The 11,409-nt window shown below is 32.0% G+C and overlaps 1 protein-coding gene and 1 long non-coding RNA gene across 2 annotated transcripts; both read right to left on the bottom strand.

The window, feature by feature from the left end:
- Positions 1–18: 18 nt before the first annotated feature.
- On the bottom strand, positions 19–5,728 carry LOC149485076 (4-vinylanisole receptor-like). Its single transcript, XM_089699827.1, has 5 exons — positions 4,809–5,728; positions 3,564–3,660; positions 3,263–3,376; positions 965–1,120; positions 19–93 (listed from the first exon to the last, which is right to left on the bottom strand). The coding sequence occupies exons 1-5, from the start codon at positions 5,726–5,728 to the stop codon at positions 40–42; spliced, it is 1,341 nt and encodes a 446-aa protein (XP_089555953.1). The 3' UTR covers positions 19–39.
- Positions 5,729–9,442: 3,714 nt separating this feature from the next.
- LOC149485075 (uncharacterized) lies at positions 9,443–11,052 on the bottom strand. Its single transcript, XR_016316167.1, has 2 exons — positions 10,531–11,052; positions 9,443–10,040 (listed from the first exon to the last, which is right to left on the bottom strand). It is a non-coding gene; the product is annotated as an uncharacterized LOC149485075 (long non-coding RNA).
- Positions 11,053–11,409: the final 357 nt, after the last annotated feature.

Raw genomic sequence — 11,409 nt, 5'->3', positions numbered from 1 at the left:
TTATGTTCTTTTATTCCCTAATTGCATGCATGTGTTTGCTTAAACTTGCTTTTGGCTTAGAACCGCGTAATATGAATATGCAGCTTTCATGATCTGAAAAAATAAAATATAATTTTAATATAGCTACTAGTAATATTAATAATACTCAAAAATAACTATTCATATCTCTAGATTTTGCTCATTCATTATTAAAAAAAAACGGGAGTAAGTATTATGTTAAGTATCATTTTGTACTCACAAAATATACCTATTTAAGCTAATATTTTTTATACATTTTACATTTTGTGCATATATGTATAAAGTTTTTGTATGGAGCTCTAGATATAAAGGAAACTAGAAAAATAACTAAATACGGAGGTTATCTGGTAGGCATAGGTACCGTATTAGTAAGTAACATACCATCTATACATAATATGATTTCTTCATTTATAAGTAGGTACATACCTACTAGTAAACAACGCATAGAATTAGAAATAGACCATGCGAACGTATGAATTGAAGAACAATTGTTGCAATTAACATCGTATTAACTATTGTTGTCTGTTTGCTAAGCAACAGGGAATCGAATATTTTTATGTTTATGTTTTAGAAATCAGCTGGAGTCTGAATATTAATATTAGATATGTAATTATAAAATGTAATTACATAAGCACATTAATTAATGTTCATTATTTTGATATTGTAATTTTGAATTAGGTTCTTTTTGTATTCATAACCATTTTTTCCAAGCATTTCGGTGATCCCTAGATTTCCTATCTAGGGATCACCGATCAATAAATATTTATTCATTTCATCTTTCTAATCGATTTAAAACCCCTAAAACACGGGTATGTACTATGTACATGTGTAATACATATTCCTTCAAAGTAAACACCGAATACCTTGGACCTTCAAAATACTATGATCTCATTTTACTGAATGTATGAAAATGTCTATTATACGTGTATTGCCATATTGCACTCACAGCTAGAAAGCAATTGTTGTCCATATTAGCGAAGCCGGCTGCAGTTAAGCGGAGCGGGCGTTGCGTCCTCACCATGGCTATAACAAGCATTCGACGGAGGCGCGACGGCATGCGCTCCCATTTACAGTGCATTATTGCTTCTGACACTCGACCAGCCTGCAACCAACTTTCCTTATAATGGCCCTCTTCACAATGGGCAAGGTTGGCCCAACAGATGATCGTCGATGTTAGCCGCCTTTAAGGCCATTATGAATAAACATCCGAGACACATGTGGGCCGAACATAGATATTTAGGTACGTAGTACTATTATATATTCTGTGATTTAGGTCTTATCCACTATCGTGATTGCCTACTCGCCCAACGCTACCCATTGTGAAAAAGGCTAGGTCTACACTTTGAACTATAATTGCCATTGGAGTGTAAAAACAAAACAAATGTCTCATTCAAATCTTTGTATTTAACAAGTAGGTAAGCATTTAATATGAACAATAGGAAATTAATATTTTTTTTTATAGTCTACCCTTTTCTTTTCGAAGTAAGTATAGAAATATGAACACGTTAAATGTGTACCTAGGGACCTAGTGTTGTAATAATATTGTTGTTTTTTCAAATAGACCGGACTCTCAGTGGAGTTTCGTTTGCAAAAATCGCGGACCTAAATCTGACTTCTGATATATATTGTATAGATCCCAGACATCCTATAGACAGATGTTGCCAACCAGTTTTGTGGTCCCCCTGCCCGCACCCCGGTAATTAAATATGGCATACAAAGAAAAAAATAAAAATTTCCAAAACATGCCGTGTGGGGTATCAAATGAAAGAGCTTATTGAGTAGATCACGAATATATAGCATACTATATACATTTCTTACACTTTCTCTAAGATTTTTTAGAAAATTTACGAAAATGGCCCATTTTTGAGTTAACTTTAAACCACTATAGATTGAAAACTCACGAATATATTTTTTAAATGATTATTTTAAATAATTAACAATAGTCCATTGTTTACGATTCAATATTTCGTACAGTGAAATAGTTGCATGGGGGAGTGGGGGGAGCATTCAAAGATGGCGAGTATATTTTCAAGTTCATATAGTATATAGTTATTTTCATCAAATCCACCACATAGCTCACTTATATTATATTACGAACTATTGAATCGTAAACAATGGACTATTGTTAATTATTTAAAATAATAATTTAAAAAATATATTCATGAGTTTTCAATCTATAGTGGTTTAAAGTTAACTCAAAAATGGACCATTTTCGTAAATTTTCAAAAAAATCTTAGAGAAAGTGTAAGAAATGTATATAGTATGCTATATATTCGTGATCTACTCAATAAGCTCTTTCATTTGATACCCCACACGGCATGTTTTGGAAATTTTTATTTTTTTCTTTGTATGCCATATTTAATTACCGGGGTGCGGGCAGGGGGACCACAAAACTGGTTGGCAACATCTGTCTATAGGATGTCTGGGACCTATACAATATATATCAGAAGTCAGATTTAGGTCCGCTATTTTTGCAAACGAACATCTCCTTGGAGCCTGCTCTAAAAGGGCAGGGCCGTCAACTAAAAACAATTAACGACTTATTTAATTTCCCTAATTAATGAGTAATGAATCAATCAATTTCCTTAAGTTACCACCTACTTGCCAGTCGCTCTACCTATCTAAAATGAAATATTTCGAATAGAAAAACAATTTTGAAAAATAGCTTACTAGTTAGGTACCTATTTTTCAAGGTCCTAGGTAACATGTTTTTTTAATTTTTTTTATGAAATAACTAAGTACTTAGATATCTATTTGAAGAAACACATATTAGTATTCTTTATGTACCAAAATTAAATTAGAACAAGTAACTCAATGGTTTATATTCATTCAATGATAAAGATGCTGAATTCCTCTTTGATTTCTTTAAAAAAATTATACATGTGGTATTTATTAATCAGTAGATCGTTAACTGTTCTTGTTTTAAAAAAATATAAGGTCTATCGATGCTCAACCGTGAGGTTTTTTTCTTTTGAAGTCCGAATCTCTTGAAGGAGGGAACCAAGATAATATTTTTCCTGGTAAAGATTTGAGGTATGTTTTATTATAATAAAACATAAGAGAGAACAGGTTGCGAATTCTAAGACATTGAAAAATGCTTATTATAAATCCGATTTCTTAGAAGGATTGAAAGAAAAAGGTAAGAAGTAGCTAAGTTAATAAGGAATGTTCAATGATAAAATATTTTATATATGCAATAAAGCATTAATGTTTTTCCTTAAGATGATATAAATATTAAACTTACTTGATAAGTCAGCTCGTTAGCAGTGAAACATTGTATTGCCAGCTGTATGATCATCGCCGCGAAGAAAGCCAAAGAAGTAACCAAACGAATTGATTTAAAACTAGATGCGTCTTGCTGTAAAATAAATTTAGTCAAGTAAAATTAAATACGTGGGAAATGATGTGATATTATTTTCATTAAAATCGTTCTAGCTATAATGTACATAGTTCAAGCTAATTATAAGTATCTGTTATGTGTTAAAGTATAACCACAACGTCAGTTAAAGATGGTTAAAGATAATCAATTAAGTAATTAGACTTACCGAAACTTGTACCATTACTACGCAAATAGCAGCCATGCTTGATAATAGTTGTGTCATAAAGCCATAGGAATACGTGGCGGCAAATTTTTCTACACATCTAAAAGAAACCATCTGAATTAATCGAGAACAATAATTATCTCTATCGACTATATCTATGAACAAAACATTATATCGTGGGGTTTCCTCAAATAAATTTGTTGCACCAATGATGGGTTGGAAGTTCCAAGTTTATTTCATTTTTACGTTATCAAGAGGCTCAAGAGCATATAATATCTACATACGCCGGATATTATTTGAAGATAAAAGGTGTTTAGATTTAGTATTTAGTAATTAGATATTTATAAATCTAATGTTCTACTCGAGTCTAGATTCTAGACAGTAGACTACAATTGCCTTAGAAAAATTAGGAATTATATATCTCGTCTTTATTAATAAAGTTGAAGAAAAAGGTAAGTAAATCACACCTTTCTCAAAGTATACAAAAATAGAATTTTTTTTTATGATTACACTCATACAACTCTAGATATTTATGGAAAGTAAGCTCGAAGTCTTTCATTTTGAACCAAGAGTGAATATGAAGTGTCGATAAAGTTGATTCAGGCGTAAGAAAAAAGCAACCAAGTGACAATATTTGGGATGTACCTAATCCGTAGATATTACTGCGTGTCGTATCCTCCCTGAAAGCGGTTCGCTTTATTGCCTCAAAATTGATACTTTTTTACGCTACGTCTACATAAATTTTCTCCAGTCTGTCACACATTTCCTTGGTAATTTTACGTAATATTAATCGACGCAGAAATTTAAAATGAAAACATACTTAGGTACTATATATATTAAACTTGTTTTACGACGTACATTAATATGTACAATGTTATGTAGACACTGTAACTGTCCATTCGATAAAAATACGCATTTATTTAATTTATGTATCAGGCTTTGGCTTCAACCGATTATTGTCTACTTGTCTCGTATAATAGTGCTATTAACTCTAGATACGTATTAAAATAACAGTAGTTTACTGTTGACTCAAGTTAAACCCATGCCAAATCAGTTATAATATTATCTTGTTCTTCAATGCTATACTTTAGCCAGATGTAGGTAGGTACTTAGATAAATGTATTGAAAATGAGCAAAGTAGGTATATTATAATATTAAGTTTAAGGTAACATGAAGCTATCAATTTGAATTAAACAGCTACTTTATGTACAAGTAAAGCTACGTAATGTTGTTTAGTGTTACACTTACGCAATTAATGACTGGTGTTGACGGAAACATTTTATAACAGCATGTCCCAAAGCAATTTCAAAATCTTCTAATCTTCCATTTGATCTAATTGTTGCTAACAAATCTTCCATATCAGTCTCGTGAGGCATTAACAACAATGATATATCTTCATTATGATGGCTTTGTATGCGTTCAGTAACTTTCCTTACAGTGCGGTCATAAACCGTTGTTATTGCTTCTTGCAATATAACAAATTGATTACTCATATGCAGTATAACTGAACCAATGAATGTGTCTATTGTCATAACAATGTGACCAGTCCAGAGCAAACCTACAGTTTCTAAAATAAACGTGGAAACGTACGATTGATTAGACTGATAACTCCATGGAATGTAAATAGGCTGTGGTAATGTTCTCGGTGGCTTTTGCATGGAATTATTATAATTTAAAACTTCGCGTTTCCATCGCACATCCTGTATTATGCCATACACATTAGAATTGCCAATTGTTATCCAACCGAAGAACAAAAACGCGCCTGTCAATAATCGAGTTATCTTTACAGTTCTCTTATTTCGTTCATTATTTTGATAAAACTGTTGCATGCCTATTTCTAAAGTATGAACAATCTCCTGGATTTCTTTATTCTTAAAGAAAAATATGTACAACTTGATCAGCGTAAGGTTGTGGGTTATGACAAATGAGAGACTAAACATAAAACGGTCTAAATCTTTATCTCCGACAAACGGATCTATTGTCTCCAGTCCAACGAAACCGGCAACCCACACAAGTTCAGTCAATATAGAATAGTATAAATAGATTCCTGGAAAATTTCTAGTGTCCTCTTCATCGGGATGATGCCACCAACCTAGGCCCAGAAATCTTAACAGAAGATAGTGCACGGCAAAGTAACGGCGTGGACGATTTTCTTCAATATTTTGCATCTTACCATATACCATTATAGGACTTGGCAAACACAAGTCGGTATGAAGTTTAAATCGAGATTAAACAAACTCATTACAATAGTGGCTAATACGTATTCAAGTCATAAGCGAAAGCGATAAACTTAAGGCTTGCGCAAAAGCTTAAAAAAATATGTTTTGTATAACAATTTAAAAAAGTACGTATTTGAACTCATAGTCACTTCAAAAGCCAACTTTAAATCAATAAACCGCACAATATGGAGTTATAATTGGTAGGTATATTATGTTTACATTGGTAGTTATTGACTATTACAATTTTATTGCATCGTTTGATCTTTAAGTGTGATATCATCAAAGACAGTCTGCAAAGATGGGTTTTTTAAAATAGAAATAAAATGTGACGATCTCTCCTTCTGTACGTTTTTTTTCTGGACAGACCAAAATCTATTGACATTTTCTCAGTAAAAATTTTGTCGTATCCTTACTTGTATAGTTACACATGTAAAAAATAAAATGATAACAAAAAAAAACACAGCTTACATCATTCTATCCTATAGCTACTAATATTACCTAGAATAGGACATTATCTAACTTTTTCTCCTGGAAATGCTACAAGAACGGGAACTATGCGGGTTTTTCTTTGAAAACGCGGGCAAAACCGCGGGCGGAAATATACTTAGTACCTAAATTACATAATCACACATCACAAGTGTTACTTAGGTTTTTTTTCATGAAAATGGTATCATTTCATTTTATTCATTCGATTATTTATAACATACTTAATTATTTTTACACGTACATTAATTTCTAACATAAAATAAAATAATTTTATTTTTCGCTACTAAATTGCACTAAAGCTGACACGATTAAGTATTCACTGAAATTGGTTAACCAAAGTGCTGTAATTGGTGGTTATCAATATGACGCTTTAAACGTGTGATTAAAGTGAATATTATATAATCCCTGATATAACTTCACCGATCACATGCATAAATTTCTAATGAGAACTTCGTATTCGAATTTGTTAAAATTATATCATTAGATTATCCTTTCCTCATACCATTAGCTACTATTAAGTATTCTGTGCTCATACTTTAAAAGTGGTAAAGATTTGTAGAGGCTCTACGACTCCTTATGTAAATGTTGATGGGCAGTAGGTAGTGATCTCTTACCATCAAGCGAACTGCGAACCACCAGCACGGTTGTTTGCTCTAACATAACAGAAAAAAAAATAATCCGATCATATTTGAAATCGATAGTACGCTACGTACGTCTGATAGTAGTCGTACGTAGTAGCTTACGACTACATCTTTATATTGTGTGCCTGCTTCGTATAACGAAATTTGTAGGTTACTGTTACTGCCCTAAATACATACTTATTGTAAAATTGGTTAAACTTTATTTTACTAGGATGGTATGAGTTCAGACTTATAAATAATTTTGATGACCAACATAATCTAAAACTACATAGTTAATTTAGAAAAAATAAAGTTAAATACGTGCCATGCATTGCTCAAGATTGCAACGCACTAACAGTTGATTTCTTATTGGAATCTTTTTCAGATCTTGGTCCTTTTCAAAACTTTCAGTCTAATAATAAAAATTCACACGCCAAGCATATTATGCATATACAGGGTGTCCCAAAAAGTATGGATGAACTGAAGCCAGGAGGTAGAGGACCTAGAGGGCTATCCGAATCACCCCCATGTATGTTATGCGATTTTTCGTAGTTTCGGAGTTATGACTCTTTTTTCAATCTTCTCTTTTTTCAAATGCCACAATTTGGACGAAATAACCCGGAAATTCATAATAGCAAAAGTAACCATTAAAATGATAAATGGGCATTCAGACATTTAAAAAACAACTTTTTATGGTGGTGTCGCACTTGAATTGACCAACAGCGGGGTTATTTTAAAAATTTCTGGTAATTGAACACCTTTTTATTGGTTTTAATTTGTTTTTATTAATCATCATGTTAATTAAATTTTTGCACTTACCACATTTAGATTTCAATTTTTCGATTGAAGCCTTCTGAATAATAAAATTTAATTTTTAAGGTAGCTACCTGATGGATAGAGCAAGTTTTTAAATGCCAAACGGAAAACTTTTTTTATGTGATTTTATTTTTTTACGGGCCCTTGAAGTTGTGAACTTACTGGGTGATTTTATCTTTCTTGGCATTTAATTCTTTTTTTTATTCCATTCAAAGATCTTACGACAGTAAATGTAACCATACTGAATTGGTCTATCTTTCAGCTTAGCACACAAAAAAAATCAAGCATCTACCGCAATAATTGACGTCACCATGAGTCAAAATCTCATCGTTCTCGGCCATAAGTGAAAAATTGAAAAAAGAGTCATAACTCCGAAACTAGGAAAAATCGCATAACATACATGGGGGTGATTCGGATAGCCCTCTAGGTCCTCTACCTCCTGGCTTCAGTTCATCCATACTTTTTGGGACACCCTGTATATACTTAAATCTACTTATTGATGCCCGATGTCTAACGGTGCTTTTCAATCAAACGAGCGAATGCTCATTGTAACCCCAGTATGTCAAATTCTTTTTAGTTTTTGTGAGTTATTATAATAAAATAATCTTATATATAAAAATGAATCGCAAAATGTGTTGGTAAGCGCATAACTCGAGAACGGCTGAACCGATTTCGATAATTCTTTTTTTATTATATTCCTTGAAGTACGAGGATGGTTTTTACGTAGAGAAAACGTAAATATGTACCACGGGCGAAGCCGGGGCGGACCGCTAGTATAATATAAGAATGTTCTTCCTCTTGCTCTAGATGCGTTCATTAGATGTAAATGCACCGTTAGAAGATTAAAATCCCGATGTTCATGTGCATTCAAGGAAAGTTAAATGAGCTTATTACTGTCCTGCGAACCAATTACTGAAAAGTGAAAATCATTAGTGTCGATAATTATTTTATTCATTACACCAATATAAATTGTAATTTTAAATTTAAAATTAATTCGAAATAGCTAGGCGCTATACATGGAACTATATATACTACGTATGGAACCCACACTCCCTAAGAAAAAGTAAAGTCAAAAAATTTGACCTTGAATCTTATCGTTTCCCCTCCGTCTCTTTCTAGTTACGGTGAGTCATAATATATATAGTATGTCTATATTTCTGTGGGGTGAGTATAAATGTAAAAAATTCAGGATATTAAGGAAAAAAATAACGGATACATCAATTTTATTCGTATTAAAATTTTACTATAATACTAGATTTTGCCCGCGACTTCGTCCTCGTTGAAGTCATAAAACATAAAATCCCATTTATCCCGTGGGGATTTCGGAATAGCCTTTCTAAGTGCACCTTTAGGATACTCTAGATATACAGAGTGTGCCAAATTTCATGTCTTTAGGTCCAGTGATTTTAGGCTGTGCGTTGTCTGTCAGTCACTAAGTAACGGGAGAGTTTTATATTTATTGATTGATTGATGGTTGATGATTTACGGCGGAAATAAATTACGTAATTGCATTTATTATTCTAATATAGTTACTGTAGAATTTTTTCAAATAGATAAAAAATAGATGTTCAAGTATTTAACATTGGAAAATTGTAATGTTCCTTTCAGCGTTTTTTCATGTTTGCGTCTTCCGTCTTGCATCTTCAGAACACAGGACCGCTATAAATTATGACAACATTTTGCTGTATAATTTGGCGTTACGTCCAGTCATTTGAGGAATTAATGAAGTAAAATATCAATGTGTTTTTATAATATTTATTTATCATTACAATGCCAACTGCCTTTACAAATTTGCAAATTATAAGATAATAACAATAAAAAGTAACGAAATCGGTTCACTGAAAATATTTTTATCATTCCATACCCTTAAGTATTTAAATAGTTTTAAGAGTACTTGAAATATGAGATCGTGGTCTAGCGCTTCCCTATCATACAATAAAAAACAAAATATAATATATTCAGGGTGTAATCGTTAAGTGTGCACAGGTGATTATTCCGTAACTATTGCAGGTATCAAAAAACTTTAAACTGATATCGATATGATACTGATATGATACTTTACCTAATGAGTAAAATAACAATAATAACTTTTTTTAAATATAACAAGAAATATCTAAAAATGTAACTTTAAACCCTCCCATACATTTTATTTCCCGTAACGTATATATTACGTTCCCACTGCTGGGACATGGCCTCCTATGAGGTTACAGCCACATCCACCACACTGGCCAAGTGCGGGTTTAAAATGAATGTTGCATATCTTCACTTTTTCAAAACAGGATATTTTTAATTCTACTATATTTAGCCATGTATTACGTTCCGCTAGATTGGACGGAAACCTGTAAAGAGAAAAGAAGATTATTTGCAAAATATAAAAAAAAAAATGTCATTTAGATACAGATAACACAAAATTTGTGCTGTTGTCTTGTGCTTCTATTTCAGTAGGTACCATATATGTATGTACTTTGAGTTTTTGATTTTACAATATATCATTATATAAAAGTAGTAAACAACGTTTTTATACCATTAACTTTCACGCCAATTGAACTAACTCAAGTGGAGAAAGACTTCTCCTCATGTAAAATACCATACCGAAATATATGTACACAATTTTATAAAGTATGGACACCCTAGTCTAATATTTATTACAATCATGAAACATTTAATAATAAGCAAATAACGATGTTAAATTGAAAAAACCTAATCAAAATTAACATTATAATCACAACTTCGATCTATTATTCCAGATTTAACAACAATTAAAGTAGAAATATTACTAAACTACAATTTTACATGAAGCGTAGTTTATGCATGGTTTTTTGTACTTACGAATGAAATATAATATCACATCCTGGATGCCATTCACTTTTGCAACCGCGCACAATATATTTACAACCATTTCTATTAATTTTGGCTCAGAATAATTCCAAAATACAAGAACAAACTCACGAAATGAACATAAACATCCGCCATTTTGCAGTAAACATTATTTGACACCTAGAATTGGGGCTGCCGCGCAACGATTTTCATAACATAATTCAAAATATGGGAAAAAAATTATGAGCGTGTTCGATAAGCAGTCCATTTTAAAAGTTGTAAACCTTTGTTATTTCAATGGAAAAGCAAACCTGCATGAATCTTGTTTAAATTTCATTTTTTTAGCGGATTTTATTAATGATTTATGTCATATAGACTATTATTACTGACAGTCGATTTTTTAATGCACGTCAATAGGGGAAAAATTTACAATCACGCTGGCTACCCTATGGGGTAAACAGGGGTTACTTGCGGTCATTCTATCAGTTTTTTATTTATTCTTAGGAGTTTGGGTTCCAGTATGACTATAGTTCCATGGCGCTATAGCTTACTGTTATATTTTCTCTGGTATTCAATAGATGGCGCGGTTGTAGCACAACCATTTTGAGTTTAAAAACATAATAATATAAAGAAATTCAAACCATTATTCTGTTGGGCTATTTGAAATAGGTTATTGGTAGTGAATAATTAAATTAATGCACGCTAACTTTATAAACATTATACAATATGATATCTTAAAATGTGATCATCAATTGGAACGGAACAAGTTATCAAGTATTCAAGCGCTAAAGCGATGTGATAGAATGTAGAGTTCACGAAGATTGGCTACCAATAAAATTTGTTTAGGTTATCTTAGAGTATACTAATTGCTGATGGTAGTCAAACTGATAA

This window comes from Colias philodice, chromosome 10 (assembly GCF_061535455.1).
Source record: "Colias philodice isolate Cphi_HAF_F1 chromosome 10, ilColPhil1 Martin Lab GWU primary, whole genome shotgun sequence".
In the NCBI taxonomy this organism is placed as follows: Eukaryota; Metazoa; Arthropoda; class Insecta; order Lepidoptera; family Pieridae; genus Colias; species Colias philodice.
Note: the sequence above shows the minus strand (reverse complement) of the source record. Positions and strands in the feature narration are given on the sequence as shown.